Source organism: Camelus ferus, unplaced genomic scaffold, assembly GCF_009834535.1.
Source record: "Camelus ferus isolate YT-003-E unplaced genomic scaffold, BCGSAC_Cfer_1.0 contig298, whole genome shotgun sequence".
Classification (NCBI taxonomy): domain Eukaryota; kingdom Metazoa; phylum Chordata; class Mammalia; order Artiodactyla; family Camelidae; genus Camelus; species Camelus ferus.
Genome location: NW_022588414.1, coordinates 1,281,828 through 1,304,818, shown reverse-complemented (window position 1 = coordinate 1,304,818; position 22,991 = coordinate 1,281,828). Strand labels below are relative to the sequence as shown.

Below are 22,991 nucleotides of genomic sequence, written 5' to 3'. Positions count from 1 at the left end.
AAAATATAGGTCATACTATTTTAAAGAGCATTATTCCTTCTGATTATCCCCTGTTTGTAGAGTTCATAGCTTATTTCTTTCATCAATTAACTATCTCCCGTAAAAAAAAATTCCACAGAAATTTATTCAGTTAAGAGTCTTTTCTTTTGTAACAGTTCATTGTCCTTGACTCTTAAGATTCCATTTCTTTTATAGCATCTCTCCCTAACATTTTTGTTAAAAAGTGTATCCATCAGTAAAACCCATCTGTACAGATTTCCTTTCCAAAATGCACCATATTCTTGAGATAGTTGTGTCTTTGGACCCTTTGGCCATCTACAGAATTCTGCAAGAACTTTAGCGTTCCTAAAACCTTACTTCATGCTGCAAATTGATCAAAAATCCATCTTAAGTGTGCCAGGGGTTCCCATAAATATCTTTCTCAAAATTACTGAATCCTTTTGCTTGTGTAGTTCAAAATTTAGTTTTTTATTGTTCTTTGAACATTTTTAAAAGGATATATGATAAGCACTAACTTTCTCACTCACTTGCACTTTTTCCATTTACAGCACAAATGTTGCTCTGTCATACCCAAGAAATATTTAATTTTATGTAGCCTCTTTACTCATATACAAACAACCTGGTATTCATCTCTCAGATTACCATCATTCAGAACATCACCTACCTCTGGACTGCCAAATAACTGTGTTAAACGATGAAAATACAGTACTAATCCCTGAGTGTTCAGTGTCATGTTCTGTCTTCAAAATGATAAGCCAAGTTCTTCCAGTGCATTCCCATCCTTCCATATGGCAAGAGTTGTGGGCATATGATTCCTAGGGAATATTACCTGTGAAACTTCTCTAATCACTTATGTCACTTTGCTTTGATTACTATAGAATTATGCATTAAATAATCTTACTTAGTTTTCTTCTCCCTCATCAGTTTGTACCATCTACACTTTGACTGAACTAGAAAGCTGACTGTCACTATACACACCTAAAAGAGCCCATGCACCTGCTTAAGTTTCAAAGCACCCAGACCTCTGTACGAGCACAGAAAAGCCAGAATGATAAGACTTGGATACCTCACAGCAGAGAGTTAACTGGTTAACAAGTTCAGTTCTGCTGGACTAACGAAGCACAGAACCAGGGAACATTAGAACTGCCATACAGACAAAGAAACTGGGGTCCAGGCATGCTGAGTGACACATCGGTGCTCCCAAAAGAAGTTACAGGCTGGGAGAGAACTGGAACCCAGAGATCCCGGCACCTAGTCTGCTGGTCTTTATACTGTATCACATGAACTTAAGACCAAGTTTGCAGTTTTTGTTGTTTGCAAACAATAGGGACAATGAACGCTTTGCCTGATCCTTGGGTCAGAGAACTACTCTTGCTCTTTCACCACGTGTCTATCAGCCCAGGCTTTTATCTTAGACTCTCTCCTGAGGCTTTCCACATGTCACATTTGCACATCTGGGCTTTGAAATGTGTTCAAACACTTACACTGCTGTCATGAAGCACTTCATTGGTTTTCCTTAGGTTTCTTTTTTTTTTTTTTTTTTTCCTTTTTTGCACGTATCAGCGTTTTTTCTTGGTGAATTAGCTGGAATCTTTTATTTGTTTAGTTTTATGAGCCCCAAATATGTTGATTACATGTGCTGACCCTTAAATTGTTTGTTTTGAGATACCATTTCTTTTTTTTGCTGCCTCCAGCCTTTGCATCTTTACTAACCTATTTTCATTTGGGCACCCCCAAGCTTTTGATGTGTGTCCCAACATCTTGGTGTTTTTACTTAGAAGAACCCTCACTGCTATGTCAGTGTGATCCTGTTCCTTGTATAACTCAAAAGTGAGGTGAAAAATCACCACTTCCTGATTGCTTGTAATGGAAACCAGGTGAAAACTCATTCTTGTATCATATCCAGAACTATTTCCCTAATTTATGCCTGAACCAAATGAGCTGGATGATTGAAAGCACAAAGAAGAAGCCAGTTTACAAGAGGTATCTCTCTCTTTCTTAGTTACTTGGGGAGTGGAAATTTCTTTAAGAAGCTTAATTTGCTAAAGTTAAGGAAAGTAACCTACTCTGGGTGTATTTATGGTATATAGTTTCTATTGCCGTATGTAAAGTATATACAGCAGTTTGCAGATAGTGATCTGTGTGTGTGAAGTTCACTGGATCATCATGCCATCCGTCAGTCCTTTCACGTGGTGTATAAGCTCACTTAATCTACACAAGTATTTTTCAATTCAAAATTAATCTATTCTGATTCCCATATAAATAGAGGGGCAATGTGTATATTCACTTCAGCTCCACTGTCTGTGTGTAACCCTGAATGCCAGCGCTGTTGTCTTCGATTTCACAGGAACACATGTTAAATACCTAGTAACTTAAATTATCCACTCTAACAATCTGTGGCATTGTAAATGCTGGTAATGGGGCATTAAATGATAAATATGTTTCAGAGATCCTTAAAGAACAAAATGTTTTAGAAAAACATCAGCTTCCATTGGTTATTATAACAGATGTTCCCTTGTGTCCTTGTGCGGGATCTGGCTGCATCCTCAGATGGGAAGTTACATCAAAGTGTGAGCCATTACAGCCCAAGGAATAGTTTCTAATGGTTTCGCTGTCATATAAGTGCTCCAGGGCGTATCCAGTTAATGTGTAAGCATGCTTATCAAAATACTGCCGATGTGTGCCAAAGCAGTTTGGAGAGACGGCAGGATGGTCTCCTGCTGTCTGGTGAGGAGACATATCTGAATGGAGATAGTCTTTAGCTAGGATCAAACTGGATTTTGAAATGCGATCCGAATTGGGACTACTTATCCGAGACAGTGCTGTGGGACTGTTGTCATAGTCATTATCGTGGGGGCTCAGCATTTTTCCCTCTCTCTGCTGGATGTGGTCACACGGCGAAGTGTTGGCAAGAGCGGAGCCATGGCAGACCTCCCTTGTCGGTGGGGGCTGCTGGTAGTTTGCAAAACAGAGGGAGTGTTTTTTCCCAGCTCCATTAATGGAAGCCAGTTGGTCTGGGGGGCCTTTCCTTAGCTGCAATCTGTTCTCTTCTTCTTTAATCATTTGCTGGGTGGCTCTTATCAGAGTTTCAATTTTGCTAGGTTCATGCGGGCTACTTTGATACGGCTCAGTGCGATACCGGTCACCTGATTCGCTGGCAGACCCAGGGTCTGGAGAACTGACCACACTCTCTTCATCCCAATGACCTCGCCCTAGAAATCAGAAAAAGTAAAAAGTAAGTGGTCTTAAAACTCACCCCCACCTCAATGTAAGTATATTTTTTTCCTATTAAAAGAAACCTTATATCTTCCATTTTTGATACATGCACCAATATTTGAAACAGACACAGGCTCACATGACAGAGTGTCAACATTTGTCCTGGAATTCACAGTTCTCAGTGGCTTTTAAGTGCAGATGAAATTTATAACAAGTTTTTGAGAAGGTAAACCTTGTTCGTGGGTTGTGAATACCAATTAGCAAAGTGGTAAAGTATGTTTATATTTGTCCATGTATGCACATCCCTGGACCTGTCCAGCTGTAAATAATAAAAGGAAAATTCATAGCACTTGGTTTCTGTTATTTTTCTACAGAAGTGTTATATTGAATTGATGCTTAGAAAATGCTTCCAGTTGGGTTTGAGGAAGATGATGATATAGGCTGAACTGTTTTTTCAATTCCAACTAAGTCACCTAGAGTGTTAAAATTGCTATATGTATCGTAAGTAGAGTTAAAATAAAGCTCTAACGTTAGTTTTTAAACTATTATATATATACATATTCATATATATGTATATGTATACACGGATATATCTGTATATATCTTGTCCCAATCAAAAATATAAATATTGTCTTCTCAAATCTAGTGGTAAAAAATCTCAATTTCACACATAATTATAACTCTGGTATCTTAGATTGCTTCTGAAATAAGGTGAAGAACAAATAAACATTTAAAAAATTAATAACAACCTGTTCTGAACCAAGAAGAGACATCTATTATGGAGGAGGGGTGCATCCAAAATCTATTCCATAAACTGCACTGTTCTCAGAACAGTCTAAAGTCAGTACAAACAGAGAAGAGAGGCAGAAAGGGACACGCGAAAGCTGTCAACTGCTTAATGCAGCAGAGAAGCCCTGGATCACACTTTCCCTTTCCCTTTTCTTCTTATTTTATTTCTAATATTTTCCTCCCGACCACGTAGGTTAAGCCAGGATTTTCACTTCACTCCATTCTTTGGCAAGTAATTGCCCTTTGCCCTGGGTTTCCATTCCCAGTCTACTAGAGAAAGTCAAAGCAAAAGCAGAAAAAGCAAAAGCAAAATGGAAACAAAGTAAAAGCATTCATAGAGAACAGTCAGTGCCTAGGTGGTATTTGCAGACTTTTTTGGGTGACAACAACAACGTCTAGCATATTTCTCATCCTAGAGACACAGCAAGAAAAATAATATGGCTGTCAGATCGATTTTAATGTCACTGACTTTTAACGAAATAGGGATGGTTTTCAAGACCTGCCTGGACCCAAGCTTGGAATGGACAGAATGAGTGTTCCTTGTGCAATTTACCTTAAGAGGAACAAAGAAGAGCATTAATAACACTAAGGGCTTTTACTGCAGTGCCCGTCTCTGTGTGTTCATTAAAGCCAAGTAACAATCCCCAGGTGAAACTCTCCGTAGGTTCCACACCTCACTCCATCCTTTATTCACAGGGACACGGTGGGTTGTCCTAATGATGGAGGGAGGGGGCAGGTACTGGCATTTAGTTCCCAGAGGTCCAGGAAGGTTAAACTACCTGTGATGTGAGTGACAGGCCATAAAATAAAGACAGGCATCCCCCAAACGCCAAAAGTGTCCTCACCAAGAAACCCTGCTAAATGAGCCCTAAACTACCAGGGTCCACATTTGAAGCCAAAGAATACAGAATAAAATTGCACACAAGACATGTAATGCATATATGCTACATTTCAACAGACTGACTCAACAATTCACTTTAATTCCTTTACTTTTTTTGATGTTAAAATGGGGATCATTTTTACTCGCCTGACAAAAATAAATTCATTTAGCAAATATCAGCAAAGTTAATACACTTCAAAAGAGTGGATTTGGTTTTTAAAATCCCATTAGTGTGAGTTTCTGATTTGTAAAGCCCAGCAAGAAAACCACTGGGTGGGGGTCCCTCCACGGTCAATGATGCACCTGCCCAGGGGCGCAAGGCTGCGAGTCAGGGGTGGTTGGAAAGGGCCTTACCGTGGATCCTGTGGACCGAAGCGATGTGAGGCATGCTGCTCTCGTAGGCTTCTCTGCTCTCTGGGGAGGCCTTGGTCAGGGGCAGGGCTGCTCGAGAGCCCCACCAGGGCTCCCTCCCCGCCTGCGGCGCTCCCAGAAAGTACCTGCCTGCCTCACACCGGCCGCTCTCGCAGGCCTGGGTGTGGAAATGCCTCTCCTCCACCAGCCTGGGATGGTCGAGGGCAAAGCCATAGCAGAGGGCGCTGCGCTCTGAGAATTGCCTGTAGGCGCAGGACGCGTCGTGCTGGGAGCCTGGCCGGTCCGCGGGGTCCAAGAGCTGCGGGGAGGCTGTGTCGGTCAGTGGGCTGCCTCCCCACTGGCTGTCGTGATCAGATTCAGATCTTTCCGTGGGAAATCCTGGATACTGAAACCAAGAGGGTGAGAAAAGTGCATTAAAAAAAAAAAAGAAAGAAACAAGGGAAGGAAGGGGAAGGGAAGGGAGAAGAAAGAAAAGAAAAAGAAAAGGAAAAGAAAGAAAGGAAGGAAGGAATCCGTTTTACTCTGAAAGCACCCTTAAGGTCATACTGGGCTTTAGTCACCAAAATAAGATTCTAAGAACTCTAGCACCAAGTTGGGCACACCAGACTTGGAATCAACTCATCAGTCATGGTACCTCAAAAGAAAATCCTTTCGGCTGCTGAAAGCAGTTATTATTAGAAATAATAAAAAACAGGGACTGAAAATACCAGGCACTGTTGGAAGTACTTCACGTGAATCACTTTACATAATTCTTAGAAGCGCTTTAGTGGAGATATTTGTAACCCATTATATGGCTAGAGAAACTAAGACTCTAAGAGGGAAAATGATTTGCCCAAGACCACAGGATTAGTGGGTGGCAAAGCCAAGATTCAAGCCCAAGTTCTCCATCACCTCCCAAAAGGTATTGCTGAAGGGGGAGTCCAAGAAAGCACCATATTTTTTTCCTATTTGCTTTTCACAGTTATTCTTACTTAAAAAACAAAACAAAAATAAGACTTAAGGCTGCACACTGACTGTTAACTCTCTGATAGCTATGCTGGATACATGGCAAGGTAGTTAATAAATGCTTTCCTAATCTCAGTGTGACTTTGGAGAAGCCTTGCCCCATATAAGGTGGGCCTATGCACGAGGATGTGTTTCTTGCTTTCTAAAGTACAACTTCAAATATGCACAGGCTCCTTGGGACAACACAGCTACAGGCAAGGCTGTGCCTTGTTGGAATCATGCTGCTCACCTGTTGCCAGAGTATTTGGTCAGGTGTTTGAAAGAAAACATAGAAGTCCCCGCAGACCTCCCTAGGAGGTGTGCTCAGTTTGAAGGGCCTCAAGAGCCACTAAAATCAGTGATGTAATCATTTCTACCAGTTTTTGGTTACCTAGTGCCAAACACAATACTACGTACCATACAGAGATTAACTGCTATACTAATAATAGATGTCATTTATTGAGAACTTACTGCGTGCCTGGCAATGCACTAATCATTCATTATATATTACACCAGTGAATCCTTGTAACCACCTGGACAGTAACGGATCTCCATTTTATAGATGAGGACACTGCACACTGAGAATTTTAGCAAGATGTCACTGCCACCCCATAGGCTATCTGGTCTCAAAGCCTGCTCTCTAAACCATGGTTTTATACTTGAGAGACAACACCGGTAAGGAAGAGAAGAGCGAAAAAAGGATTCAGTGTTAGAAAGATTTCCAGAAAAGTGGCAGGAACTGCTTAACAGTCTCAGGAACCAAAATGTAAGACCAGTTTACATTTTCTTTCTTATCCCCAAGAAGAAAGAGGGACGGGCATGTGTGGGGGTGGGGGTGGGGGAGAGGAGAAATTCCTGGGCTCCACTGTTCTTGTCACATGCTAGTTAGTTGAGCAAATCTGACCCATGATGAGACCTTCACAGGACTACGCAAACTCTCCCTTCCCAGAGAAAGAGTCCCGGCTCTTCCCAACTCAGTGCAAACCAACAGTTCCACCAGGTCCCCGGGAGCCAGAAGGATGAGGCCCTCCAAATCACACTGGAACTCCTCCAGGGGTTTTCCCGGGCACTCAAAAGTCTGCTGATACATACAGTGTGCTCAGGCCAGAGTTCTAGGCAATTCCAGGTTCAGGGTTTTTCCATGACCATTTCTAATATTGCTTTAATTATTTTCCAAATGAACATTTGGACCATCAGCATAGTCCATCAAGGAAAAAAAAATAGAAGATCCAACTTGTCTGCCGCAAGCCTGACGGAGGGGCACACGGAGGCATCCAGAGCAGCATTTCTCTGCACCCGCCTCCACGTGCCACTGCCTGTTCTCTCTGTGACGGCGGCCACTCTTTTCAGAGACGCCACCCTCACTTTCACCAAGTTGGGGCCAGCACCTCTCTCCTTCCTGAGCGGGGAGCACCGCACTACCCATTCGCATTCGGAGCGCCATCCCGGTGCGGGCCTAGAAAGATTTCAGATCGTCAGGGCTCTTCCAAGCAAGGAACTGCCCAGGCTTTGCTTGTTTTCATAAAAGTATAAAGCAGGCCTATTTCTGAAGTACTCCAGTCAAGACTTTTGAGCCCTGTTGAGAGGGGGAAAAGCCTTCCCTAAGTGTATGTGGGAAAGAGCTATTGGCGCAGCAGAGAGGAACATTCTGACCTTCTCTGACAAAGAAAATTCAACACGAGGCAACCCTAGCACACATGAGGTACACATTTCAAGAGCACCCAAAGAAGAATCAGACAGATAAGCCTCTTGTCAATAAATCAGGAAACTACAGCAGCAAGTGCACTGCCCTTTGATCAGGCAGGAGCTAGGTGGTTCAGTAAGTCCCAGAATACCCACTGCTTCCGAGGTACGGAGGAGAAGCCTAGCCTTCATTTATAAGGAGAAGGCCTGTAAACTTGAACCTATGTGCACTGTCAAAACTGTGAGCCACATCTACCCTTTAAGATGAACTGCACTCCTTTAACTATCCAGCCCTGTAATCTGATCTGAAATAGTTCAGGTGTTCATTAAGTATTTGAGGAAAGAGAAAGGGCAGAAAGGGAGGAAGGCAGCCAGGCAATGTTGGCAGGGCGTGTACCCAATAAACCAATGCTATGTACCAAGGCTTCCAGTCTCCCTCCACCTACTTCTGCTACTTACGGCGTGTAAAGTTGTGAGCAAATGCTTGAATTTCTTTTGTCTCAATAGGAAAAGGGTCATGATGGTACTTAATCTACCAACCTACTATGATACATTTTTTTTGTAACCATAGAACCACCACCTCTTAATTTTACTTAGAAACACTGAGCAAGTTTTAATTCAAGTGGGTGTAAATCTTGATAAATGATACCATCTGTCTTAACTGTACCAAAAATAAAACATTTAAAAACAACCATTTGAAGGTCAAGTTCAAAGACTGAAGCAGAGTTGGGGCCACTTAATGGAAGAGGCACTAGGAACAGGGTGCCAAGAGGACCTGGTCCCAGGTCCATCCTTGCTAGTAACTCTCAGGGTAACCTCGGGAAAATTACTTTTCCTTTCTTAGCCTCACCTGTAGAATGACAATATTTGGTTAGTCTTTCTTGAACTTTTCCTTCAGCTCTAACATTCTATAGGACACAATAATTATTTGGTATCTTTTCTAGTGTTGAAACATATGCTCCCTATGCCTGTTCCTATATTGCACTTATTTAAAGTTGATAATTATTTAGAACTATAATCCAAGACCAAGAATTTTTATTGTTATGGTTATAGGAAGAAAGTCATTATGTCAGTTATAATTTTACTGTAATGTCAATTTTCCCCCAACTGTCCCATTATGAACAATTTTTATAGGGATTATGAGGCCTTAGGATCAATAAATTATTCCATTCTAGCGGCTTCTGAGTGTGAAGGATGATGACAGCCATTTGAATCTGCAACTCTTCACACATCCTCTCCCAAGAACCTATAAGGTCATCAAAAAGCACAAATTAAATCTCATGTGACCTATGCTGTTACTACGTGGCAGGGAAAACGCTAAACTTCAAATTATGTGTAAGTAAAAAAATTAAAAGACCAACAGCAGCTATGAGCCTTGGGTGCAGAGAATAGGGTACAGAGAGGTTTAAGAGACTCCATAAAGAGAGAAAGAGAAAGGAATTTAGGACATAGTCAATATGAAGAAAATCATCCCCAGAAAAGGCACAGGTAAGTGCCAAACTATGAACACCAGTCAGTATGCAGTGGCTCACAGCACTGGTCACAGGAAAGGGACACAAAATCAGGCAAAAGCCAAAGTGGCAGCCTTAGACAAGTGTCATTTCCATAAAAGAAGACCATAAACTGAGAAAGGGCTGTGTCCTTCGGAGACATAGCAGTGAAAGGAAAGAAGGAAGAGGGAGAAATTAAGGGTCTAGCAGATACACAAGGAAAAAGCCCCACAAGACAGGCCTTTCCTCCCTCCTGCCCGTCTCCACCATAATCATCATGTATTTAAAAAACTGACAGAAAAGGGTAACCTTGACATAGTAGCCCAGCCCATGAAATGCCAGAGTAAGAAAAAATTAAACTCCCTATAAAACTCCTGTAGGAAAGAAACATGAAATTGGAAATACAAACATCTCAGCTGATAAAAATTTACATCAAACAACCAACCATGAAATAAAAGAAAATTGTAAGACAACACTCCAAACTGAAATAAGTACTCTCAACAAGCATTTGGAGACACACACGCACGTGCACACGACATACACACGACATACACATGACTTACACATGGGTGCACATACCTGGAATCAGAAATTTTGAAACTAAGAAACCATCAACAGCAATAAAAACAAACACCCAACAATAATAAAACATGAAAAAAAAGCAATAAAAACTAACCCAACTCAAAGAAATAAAGAATAAACTATAAGCTGTAAAAAGGAAAATAGATTTTAATGAAAATGTAATAAGGGAAATTGAAGGCAAACTAGAAAACATGTAAGGAAACAAAAACTGGTCAGAGAAAACAAAAGGATCAGAGAAAGTGGTTGAAAGAAGGTAGAAAAGTTTCAAAATGTGCATAGATTTATATAGAAGGCAAAGGAACTGGAATTGCTAAAACAATCTGAAAAAGAAGAATAAACTGAGAGAATGGGTCTATCTCCCTACCCTCAAAACTTACCACAAAGCTACAGTCATCATACCTGTGTGGGACTGATGGGCACACAGATGCACAGAGCAATAGAACAGAACAAATGTGTCCAGCTGATTTTTGACAAAGGTACAAAACCAACTCACTGGAGGAAAGACAGACTTCTCAAGGAATGCTGCTGGAGTAGTTAGACATCCATCAGCAAAAATAAAATGAACCTCAACCTAGGTCTCATACTTTATATAACAATTAGCTCAAATGGGTCACAGACTTAAATGTAAAAGGTAAAATTACAAAACTTTTAGAAAATAACATAGAAGAAAATCTTCAAGATCTGGGGCAAGATAAAGAGTTCTTAGACTTGACACCAAAGCACAATGCATAAAAGAAAAATGTGATAAATTGGACTTGATTGAAATTAAATATTTTGCTCTGCAAAAGACCCTGTTAAGAGGATGAAAAGACAAGCTACAGACAGGGGGAAAACATTTGCAAACCACATATCCAACAAAGATCTAGTAACTAGGGTATATAAAGAATTCCCAAAACTCAACAATAAAAAAACAAAATGTGCAAAAGATGTGAAGAAACATTTCATCCAATAGGTAGATAGATGACAAATAATCACATGAGAAGATGGTCAACATCATTAGCAATTAGGGAGATAGAAATTCAAACCACAATGAAATATCACCACATACCTATTAAACTGACTAAAACAAAAAATAGTGACAACACCAAATGCTGACAAAGATGAAGGAAAACTGGCTCACTATTGCATTGCTGATGGGAATGTAAAATGGTATAGCCCCTCGGGAAAACAGCTTAGCAGCATCTAAAAAACCTAAATGTACAACTACCGTATTCAATGCTAGATATTTTTTCCAGATAAATGAAACTTATATTCATATAAAAATCTATACATGAATGTCTATAGCAGCATTTTTTCTACCCTTGACAATATGTTATTTGGCAGAATGTTGGGAAATGGGTGCTCCCTGCGCCACATCCCTGGTGGAGATACAAACTGATACAACCTCTATGGAGGGGAATTTGGCAATGGCTAACAAAAGCTGCGATTCCCCACTTCTAAGAACCACTACACCAAGCAATATACACTGAAGTCTTAAGGTTTAGGTAAAGAGGCATCATATTTGGAACCTACTATAAGATGATTCAGAGAAAATAAATAATGAGAGAAGATGGGAAAAAAAGACAGCAAAATGCTAAGCCCTGGTGAACCTGGATTTAGTAGGCAGGAATACTTTACTATTCTTGCAGCTTTTATGTATGAAATCATTTCAAAATAAATATTTAAACATAAAAAAATCCTATAGAGCAAACTTATATCTTAGTCTTATAGAATTATTAGAGACAATGCCATTTAAAAATTTTTTTTCCTGACGATAGAGATATACTCTAATTAAGCTATAATTTAATTAAATCTTTGTTTTTATTACTGATGATTAGTATTTTGTGCAAAAAAAAAAAAAATGTAATTTAAGTTATCAACCAGGGATTCCAGTAGAAACAGCACTGAAGTCAAATATTTGGAGGACCCTGACCTACTGTCATCCAATACGGCTTGTACAAAGCATGACCTTCTGTGGGCCTTGATTTTTTTCCATCTGCAGAATAGGAACAAGTGCATTATAAAATTGCAGCAAAAATCAAATAAATAATATGTACTAAAATACTTCTAAAAATGAAAAACATTACAGATATGTATGTACTATGTAAAGGTCCTTGATTAATGATTTTCACTTGGGTAAATGGGAATAGTTATCATATCACCATCTTGTAAAAAAGAGTTTTTTTCCTTAGACTGTATTATCTAGAGGCCATATTTTCTATCCCATCCTATAAGCATGTCAGAGATAAAACATATATGTTAAGGTATAAAGAAATCAACATCTCTTGTACAGAAAAGGGAACCCTAGGATGTTGTTGGTGGGAATGTAAATTGGTGCAGCCACTATGGAGAACAGTTGGAGGCTCCTTAAAAAACTAAAAATAGAGCTACCATATGATCCAGCAATTCCATTCCTGGGTATTTATTTGAAAAAGAAAAAAAAAAAACTAATTTGAAAAGACACATGTACCCCAATGTTCATAGCAGCACAAATTATAATAGCCAAGACATGGAAGCAATCCAAATGCCCATCAACAGATAATTGGTTTAAGAAGATGTGATGTATATATACACAATGGAATATTACTCAGTCATAAAAGAGAATGAAATATTGCCGTTTGCAGCAACATGGATGAACCTAGAGAATATATCATACTAAGTGAAGTCAGTCAGACGGAGAAAGACAAATACATCACTTATATGTGGAATCTAAAAAATAAGGCAAATGAATCTATGTGCAAAATAGAAACAGACTCACAGACATTGAAAACAAACTTATGATTACCAAAGGGAGAAATGGAGGAGAGGAGAGATAAATTAGGAGCTTGGGATTAACAGATACAAACTACTATGCATAAAATAGATAAGTAACAATGATTTACTGTATAGCACAGAGAACTATATTCAATATTCAATATCTCGTAATAAACGATAATGGAAAATAAGCTAAAACACAAAAATATAATTGAATCACTTTGCTGTACATCTGAAACCAACACAATATTGTAAACCAACTATACTTCAGCAGAAGTTAAAAAAAAAAGAAATCAACATCCCAGCTGCCAAAAAATCAGGCCACTGGCCAATCACCTAAACATGAGGGCCTTTTTTTCCAAAGGCTCTGATTTTCAAAGTTGAAATGACCTTTGGTACCAACGACTCTTATCACTTAAACTTTGACTCAAAGCCCAAAGATCTGTTTTAAGGGTGGAGGGAGAATGGGACTCATGATCAGTTAGAATCTATGCGTGCCCTCTGGACAGTTCTCCCAGCTATATCTAGACTATTTTCAGGTAAAACAAAATCATGTTTCAAGAGCTATAGGATATCTGCTCTTCTTTTGAAAAGGTAACAACACTTTCTCCTCCATTTAAACCTAAAAAACTGAATGATTCAATTCCCTATTTTAATTAGGTTACACCAACCATGAAAGAAAGTTCACTGAAACTAATTTTTGGTTAATTTTGCCCAAACCTCTGCTCTTCTTTCTTAGAAAATTTGTTGTTATTCTGAATACTCTGCACCTTAATTTATCCCTATTTCTTATTTAAAGTTTAATTTTCTAAACAGGCTTTCATGTTGGTAAATTTAAAAATGAGTCTGATGAAGGATGCCTCGATTCTAATAAACATGAAGCCAATGCCACTCACTAAAGGGGCTAAAGCTGATGGGCAAAGAGCCTGGATGCCTGCCAGAAAGGATGTCAGATGACAGCCACATCCCCCAGCGCCCCTCTGAGAGTCAGGGCTCATGAAAAAATCATTCCTTCTAGAAGAGACTGATACCTCATCTGGTTAAAGGTCTGTGCCATCAGCGGGGCTTTACATGCATTCAGTGGGAACTATTCATAACAATTCATTCTGATTCATTATAATATTTTTTGAGTGCCTGATATTTGCAAGACAGTGTGCGGAGTGATGTGAGGAATACAGCCCCGCCTTCAAGGTGTTCACATTCAAAGGCATATAAATAGTGCACAGAACATAAGTTTAATACAAGTTAGAAAATGGCAGAGGCTTGAATAAAGAGAAAAACAATATAGTTTAGGAATTCAAAGAAGGGAGCTATTACTCTCTGTTAACACTGTAGCTGCTTAGGAAAATGAACAATGACCTGGAGGCAGTTTTCCATGTGATTTGCATATGCTAACGAATGCCTATAACAAGGACAATAGCTACCGTTATCAAATACCTGCTATGCTCTCCTCACTATACTGAGATCCCACAGACATTATCTTATTAAGTACCCACAACATCTTAAAAGTCTCATTAATCCCTTTTTAGATGCAGCAAACAAAGCTCAAAAGAATTTTTTTGCTCAAGGTCACATGATTGTGATCTTTAAAAGGAGAGATGCAATTACAGAGTCCTTGCTCTTTCCTGGATTCTGGACTTATCCAAACTAAGATACTGAGCTAACAAAGACAGCAGCACCCTACACTGTAGGCAGCACTGGACCACAGGTCCCCAAGCATGTTCTTACAAAAGGGGCTTTCTCCAACCTCTACACTCCAGTAGACCACCTCCACACAGCGTGAAGCCTGCTTCCACCACAATTACACCCACAGATAGTCGCCTTTGGATAACAGTCATGAGATTCATTCCTGCCTCTGCAGCATGCTCCAGACAGGTGCTCTGCATTCATCTGGATGTGGCAGCCACAAGCCAACTCAGGAAAAATGCCAGATGTTCCAACAATAGATGTTACGGTTATCTATTTTGATTCTGGCAGCTCATTGAGGTTTTTATCATTTTTAGCTGTAAAATATAGAGAGAGACCCTCTTATGGTAAAGTCCTGTTTTCCATGAAAAACTTTCACTCTATCAGGCATAAGCAGCTTTCCTCTTGATTTGTGTCTGCACCGTGAGAAAAAGCATTACAGATGCAGACGTGTTGTACTAAGAACATATGCATGCTTTTAAATCACTTTTATCTTACTTTTTACTAATGTAACCCTGAAACATAAAATATGTCCTCTTTTTTCATTCACTGTTATGGGAAGAACAGATGGCAAAAGGGTTAGATTAAAGTAATACAGCATGTCCATTAAAGCAACCCCACTGCTGGGGATGCTTCCCTCCAACGGGAGTCGTGTTTACCATAAAGAGCAGCTTTGGCTCAGACACGTTGGAAACTGCCCGGAGTTTTCTCAAGGATAAACACAAGGGTAATAGGAAAAACTAATGGCAAAATCAAATGCATTTTCAAATGACAATTATGCAAGTTATTTTGCTAACCTGGGAAGCTGACTGAAAACACTTGCCTGCGATAATGTAACTGAACAGCAGTCAAAACAGAGTCCATTTCTAACTTGAAAAACTTTACTAGATAGAAATTATAACTAAATGAAACTGCAAAGAAGATACTTGCTCCGTTCCTGCACTACTAGTGGTAGGTAGAAGTTTATTGCTGCCACTTCAATTCTAATTTATTGTCTTAATTAATTAACAGCAAGAATAATTCTGTATAAACTATACATTAAGTGTAACATGATTCCCACACAAGTCTCACAATATTTAGCATTGGAAAAGAATCTTCATGAAAAATTCACTTTAATTACATATAGCTCCAAAAGAGTTAAGCTTGAACAAATCTTCAAGAAAAATTAGAGAATGCATTTAAAAATATATATATATATCAATCTTGAGTCACATCCCAGCATTGAGGGTGTCTTCACTAGAGGAACTGAGCAGTAAATATTTTCATTTATACTATAAATAATTAGAAAGCATTCACTGATTCAAAATTCAATTATTAAAAATTTTAAATATTTTGGCTTTTTCTTCCTTCATTTTAGAAGATGGTATAAATGATCAGCTTCTCAAAATCAGTTTTTAAGAATGGGTTCACAAGATTTTCACTCATTATTTTTATGATTTGCTCCACTTCAAGGATAATCTAGTATTTGTGGTGACACTGTTTTTAGCTTTAAGCCACATTTTCATTATTGTTAGCTCAAAGAATATGCTGGTGAGAAACTTTTCATACCTGTAAGTTCCTGATATATTTCATGAAGTGGAAGTAGAAACATGGGAAGTTTTTTAATATGCCCCAAATGTGGTTTGAAATGTCATAGGTCTTCTCTTAATCCACCCCCCACAGCTACAAAAATGTTCCTGGGATTTGGTTCAGTCATTTTTCTCACAGAGAAGTAACTGTAGTCGACATCTCCTTAGCTGTCAGGGTGATGTGCAGCTGGAGGGGAAGCAGCACTCGGAACCAGAGGCTGGGTTTCCTCCAGTGTAATTCTATAGGCAGTCTCCTCTAGGGTTCCATATGGAGAGAGCTATTCCCAGCCATGAAATCCACAATCCACATCCTTTTGTAAATCCAAAGGTAAAGTCCTAAAGACTGGCAGGCATTTTCATTGCACTGAAGATGTAAAACAGGTAATAAACATTTGATTAAGCCCTTTCTGTCCTGGCATCCACAGCTGTCATGATCAAGAATATCCCAGCCTGCATAGATCATACAGAAACGGCTGTAGCCCAGTAGGTAAATCCTGGGTTAACAGGACCAGTAGCACAAGTTTTAATGGTAATCTTCTTCCATGATGGGCTTTGAGCGTGAGCCAGAACCACTTCCATCTTTTCGCTGGTACTCTGACTCACCCTCTGATTTTTCACATGCAAGTGGCAGATTAGAGGGGCTTGAATTTGATGGGTGCAGGTGGTGCCACCTGCTCCAGCCCCTAACTGCTGCTTTGTTTGGTCTCCCGCTGGTTTATTCTGAGTCTGGACAAAAAGGCGGCTGCCTGAGCTGCTCTGGGCCACGTCCTAGAACTGGGCCAACAGATTGGCGGGCATGTTACCAGCTTTCTGCATGCTGAAAGGAGAGATCTATCTGATTTGTAATTTTATAAGAAAGAAATTGAAGTTTAAGGCTTTCTACTGAGTTAATCGATTTCAAATTGGTGTCTGTAAATGGAAGGATGGACCTACCTTTTCATCCTTTTCATCTTCTAAGCCAAGCAGAGTAAAATAATGAGGAGAGCTAAACTCGCCATTAAATAATATACATCCAGACCTTGGCCTTTTAGGGAAACACTGCAATTCAATGCACTATGATATGCTTAAAAGGGTTTCCTAAAAAATCTGTGAAACATGGAAGAGTTAAAGGAATCTAGATTTCTTAGACAAAGATACCAAAATCTAACTTTGTTAACTTAGAAAGTTTCCATTACGAGTGGGTCAAATCCCACCAAGAACTGTCGAATACGGCATTGCTCTCTTTAATTTCACTACTTAGTTTTAATAAAATTTGATTTTATACATTTTGTTAACATAAATTTCCCTGGGCGCATGTTGATGGTGGATTCTGCCACTCCCCTCTTCTCCTCTGTTCAGCTGCAGAGCACAATCCCAAATTCCAGCCATCACCTCCATTAAGCCAGAAGCAGAGGCTTTCCATTTGACTTAGCACAGCTGCTTCGCCCGCTGCCCAATTTCTTTTTTGACACTAACTCTCCCCTGATCCAAACCATCCTCCATTATGAAATAGAGATGTGTTTAACATGAATTATTCCTCAGAGCCAGGGATCTGTGGGGTCGAGAGGTGGGCTGCAGCTGTGCTTTGGTGAGTGGGGAGGATTTAAGAAGTGCGGCAAGAAGGGTGTCCTCAGGGCGAGCACACAGCAGGCCCCAGCGAGAGTGGAGAACCGATGTAGGGGGCGGGGGTGGGGCAGCTGGAGGTGGCCCACAGAGGCGAGGATGTAGCCTGGGCCACATTGTGGAGATGGGGCTGCATACTATAACCAACACAGAGCTGCTGTAGGTTTTTAAATAAGGTCTGGGGGCAGGGGGTCGGGCAGGGGAGGACACAGAAAATGAGATTTCTGGAAGCTTACTCTAACAGGAAAGATCAAGACCAAAAGAACAGTAAGGAGGCTGAGAAGCAGTCTCGATGTGATGTCCTGTTCTGAAGAGCCTGGGACTGGACAAAGACAGTGAGGAGCGGGTAGAAGAGACACTAAGGGTCAGGAAGCATCGTGAAGGAACATGACCCTCACAGGGCCTTCTGTGTCCAAGGGTCAAAAACCAAAGAAAGAAAGAAACAAAACTGTCTGAGTCTTTTCACTTTCTCATGGAAGAACTCTGTCCCTCCTAGGGTCTAACCCTACTAAAGGTGTAGCACCAAAGTGCACACAGATAATTAAAGGAACAAGAGAGTGATGTAGAAAGTGTCTACTGATCATGGGAAGTGGGCTCTGGAACTAGGGCTGAGTCCACAGACAGAGACAGTTTCCTGAGATAAACCACGGAGCCAAATGGCATTTCTTGGACAGACACGTCAGGGCAATTATTTTGTAAATCAAAACACACACACACACACACACACACACACACACACACACACACACACACACAGAGCAAACATCAGTTGCCATATCTCTCCACTGCTGCACTGGAGATGACAGTGGAGACATGAAGACTAGAAAGCCCACTTCAGGACGGATGTGGACCGTTCTCTGCCCCTAGAATGAGGGCAAGAGAGTGCTTGTTCCAAGTTTCACTCTTGAAGGGGCCTCTAGATTCCACTGGATCTAATTCCTCCTCAGCATGCAGGTGTCTGGTTTGTACTGCAGGATTCTGCGTTTGCGAAACCATCCTAACATTGTTCTGCATGGGTATCTTTTACCTCTTACGTAGGTTTAAGTTCCATAGTAGCAGAATCTTTTCCCTCCTTGGGAGTTTTATATGTTTTTATAGGCAATTAACAAAATTACCCCATACTTTTTAATGTGTTTATTTAACTGGTCATCCATTTCATTAACATTTAGTGAATGAGTATTTGGAAGATGCTGTACTAGGTCCTGGGGTGAGGTGGGGGGTGGGTATGAAATGACATGGTTACTACTTTCAAAGGCATTATAGTCCAAAAGAGGAGATCTGACATATCTAGAAGACAGATTATTCTAGAGGCCCAAAGGAGAAATATAACTCAGTTATATTTCATGAAAGAGATAGCACTCAATCCTGGCCTTAGAAGATAGGCAGAATTCTTAAAAACAGAGACAGTGCAGGCAGAAATAACTGCATAAGCACAGTGTGGAGGCAGGAAAGGACAAGGCTTTCAGCAAAGAGTGAGCAGAGAAGTCCGGCTGGATCACAGGGTTCAGGTAATTTAGGACCCAATTATAGGTGGCCGTGAATGACGGCTAGGATTGTGGCGGGTCTCCAAACACTGACATGATCAGTGGTCTTTTAAGGTCACTCTGGGAAGCAGGGAAGACTGGAGAGGAAATTTTCCAAATCTTAATTTTCCACAGTGGGGGGAAAATTAAGATGTGTTGCAATTCTCCAGAGTGAGGGCGCTCCTAGGACACAGGCGATGGGAGAAGAAGGGTAGGTGAGTGAGGTGGTGAGCAGCAAGGCTGGGAGATGGAGCATGAGCCTGATCCTTGGGGGGGGGGGCACCCAAAGGGTGCAGGGCCTTATTAACAGTCAACCCGCAGCCCCACTGCAAACCTTGCCAACAGGAATAAAGTTGAACCTGCTGGAAACTCCCTTTGGCATGAAGGGCTCTGAGCCTAGGAACTGTTAGTTCTCTCACTGTCAACTCCCAACTCCCACCCCTGATCCACTGCTGGAGGGGCAGGTGAGCCCCCAATACACAGCACCACAGCTACCACCACGGCCACCATGGCATACATACTACACTGCCTTTAAATCACTTGCTCACATTTTTATCTCCCCCCGCTGAATCTGGAAGCCCTCTAGGGGAAGGGCTGTATACCCACATCATCTCATCTCTCCTCTGCTTCTTCGTCCACCTGTCTTACCACCTTCACTTCGGTGGGCTCATCCATCAGTTCATTCACTCACTCATTTCATATGTCCTAAGGGCTTTTGGGTGCCCAAGGCAGTCTGGTTGTCAAGGACAACATCTCCCATCCTCAGGGATCTCAGAATCCCAGCTTACTGCCTCCAAGTTTTCTTCCTTTGGTCTTCTCATTTTTGTAAAATCTCATCCCACCTCCCTCATTGATACCATTTTTTCTCCTTTTTTCTTCTCATTGGTCTTTTCTTATTCAATAAAGTCCTGCTGGGCCAACATGTAAATCTTGTGTGACTAAGTACAGCCACCTGTTTGTTCAAATTTTCATGAGATTTGTCATCATTGGATTCTCACTGTTGGGAATGAATTTTACGTGCCACGTGCCACGATGAAGTACATGTTTTAGTAAACCACACCAGCGAAACAGTGTATTTAAGATACCTGCCCGCTTGAGTAAACTATTCAGCAAAAAAGTGTATCATCTTCTGGTCCTCTTTCTATCCCATACACCTAGTTGTCTGCCACAAATATCTATCTTGCCCTTATCAATATTTTATACTATCGTGCTCCAAAGCAAGGTGCGGGACAAAGAAGCTCCCTACAACGGCAGGTAAACTGAACTGGAAACAACTACTGCTGCCTGGCCCCACTGATGCTTCCTTCTGTCTCATCATTCATTCTATTCATAATATCTCCTCAGACATCACCTTTCTCTTAGTCAGATCACTCCTTCACCCTGCACATTCCTGCAGCAAATTTGTGTGTGCTTTACAGCAGACCTTACCAGCCTATTTCAAATAAGACATCGGGTTCCTTCTGAAACCCATGTACTGAGTGAGGACAGAGAAGCAGGGCACTGATGGGTAAATTTGGGAGTAGAAGGTTGCTGATTAATGGGGGAGTGTCTGTCCTCCCCTCACCACGCGCCAAGGGAATCAAAAGGCAGAAGCAGTGGCCTGGAGGTCCCATGACCAGCCACACCTTATAATTCCTCTCTAAAATGTTGGTTTTGCCTCCCTAGTGACACCGTGGACATGGTTCCTTAGGGACCCACTGTTAGTGTTTTACAGCACAGAATAGATATTTAACTAAATGCAAGAGTTAGTAAAAACCAAAGTACAAATCTGTAACACAGAGGTCTCACCTTACTGAGCAAAGTATTTTCTACAATAAAACTCAGGTTCGTTTACAAAGACAATCTAAAAAGACCATAAAAGTCCACTTTAATAATCTCCTGATATTTTTATAGAAGAGGGGACATCTCAAGTGTAGACATGGCCAGAAAATATAAACAAGCCTGTAGAGTGTAAGATTTTCTGAGTAAAGGATTTTCTCAGAAAGCCCTTCTCTTTGCAAGATGCATTAAAATCTTTTGTTGGTGTTCACGGTCAAGGGTTACGTTTTCATGTGACATCTGAAACATGAAATGAAGGGATATCTATCCTGGTAGTGATAAAAGTACCATGTGTAGAGGAAAACCATGCTTGAGAAATTTTTGGTCCTTCTTTCCTCTGTAACTTAAAAAGTCAGCATAGAGGTCACTGATTTTTTTTTTTTTTTTTTTTTTTTTTTGAGGCCAGAAAGAACCTTCACAGGAAGAAAGTTTCTACCTGCACCAAAAGGAAGCCAGATTGCTGGTACTGAGAATTAAGAGGGTTCTGAGGGATTATGTAAGGTAACAGATGTGAATTAAACCTGCAAGTGTTAACAGTGTATCTGTAGCAAGTGATTAAATACTTTCAGATTCCAGAAGCATCCATGGTTTTCTGCATGCACTGTTATTAGAGAATTACATAGTGTATTGTTTATTACTGACCAGGCGAAAAGCAAGAAGAGGGTAGGGGAATGCAATAAAAAGGAGGGCACACACTGTCTCTAATAAACATAACAACTATAAACATGCCAAGATGAGAAGCTTAAAAGGAAACTGGCATCAGGAGGCGATTTACTCATGACTGACATGGCTAAGCTACGGCAAGATGTCTCCCAACCGCACTACAGTAGCAGAGACTAGTTCCATCAAAATGGGTGAACAACACTCCAGCAGTTGCTACTGGCAATTGCCAGAGATAAGGTCTGAAAAATAGATTCTGTAGACTCATTATTTCTAATTCAACAGAACTATGAAAAAAAATAAGTTGCTATGTGAATACAACTGTCATTTGGTAAGAGCGCTGCCCCCAGCACAGGAGAGTCTGCAGAACCGCAGAGTTGCAGGGCTTCGTCTATAACATCCCTTACAACGATTTTTCCAAAATCATTCAAAACAATTCTATTTTGACCTCTCTTGTCCTATGTAATACATAGAGGTGCAAAGGTGACTGAGTCATTCATTAAGCGACTATAATATAATCAAGTCTAAAATCTTTCCCAAGGGCATCTCCTACCAGGTTCATCTACTAGCAGACAGACTGGGTGGTGGCAGTGAATTACAAGTGTGCACATCTTGCATGTTCAAATAAGGGTATCTAAATAATTCCAAAAAGCAGTGTTGCTGTTTGCCATTCATCGGATGTCGTTAGAAATTTCTAAATATGCTTGATACATAATAGAGCAAAGAACCTAGTAAATAATATTGATAGGATCATTCAATCACCATTTTCATAAATGAATAAAAGGCACAAGACATTACCCTATGAGCTCAGCCTGGCTGTAGAAATTGCCCCTGGAAAACCTGATGAGAACTTGCATGCTAAAAATAAGGAACATGGGAATAACAAAAAAAAAAAAAAAAGACTTTCTCTTTATTTTTGAGAAGATGCAGAAGCACTTAAAATTAAATACCATTCAAGTTTGATCATTCAGTAAATAAAAGTACATTTACAATGTGTCTACCAATATATAAAGGGACATTCAGTGCAAGTGTGTCATTGCCTCCAAAACGTAAGCTTTAAAATATAATTTCAAAATAAATCTATAATGATCAAAATATATCTATAAAGAGAAAAAAGCACAAGCAGCTAAGGATAAAAAGGAATTTTATCCATCCTTCTTCTGCAATGCCTTTTACTTCGGTTGAGGACTTTAGCTCAGACCTTCCTAGACTCATACCAGGACTATTAAAATGAGTCTCCTGAGTAGTTCATCCTGCTTCAACCACCTTAATGCTCTCATTTCCTGTTCAAAAACCTTTACTGGTTTTCCACAAAAGAAAATCTAAACTCCTTGGTACCAATCAATGCATTCCTCCAGGCATATAACCACCAGTCCTCATCCACAGGGGCTGACATCTGCTACCT

General features: G+C 40.4%; 1 protein-coding gene across 3 annotated transcripts in view; it reads right to left on the bottom strand.

The window, feature by feature from the left end:
- Positions 1-1,489: 1,489 nt before the first annotated feature.
- Positions 1,490-22,991, bottom strand: part of SIM1 (SIM bHLH transcription factor 1) — a 64,815-nt gene continuing 43,313 nt past the window's right edge. For all 3 annotated transcript variants that reach the window (XM_006186409.3, XM_032476212.1, XM_032476213.1), the window contains 2 exons: positions 5,240-5,642; positions 1,490-3,212 (listed from right to left, as the gene is read on the bottom strand). In XM_006186409.3, coding sequence (XP_006186471.1) covers positions 2,482-3,212; positions 5,240-5,642 — 1,134 coding nt within the window. In that variant the 3' untranslated portion in view covers positions 1,490-2,481. The remainder of the gene's footprint in view (positions 3,213-5,239; positions 5,643-22,991) is intronic.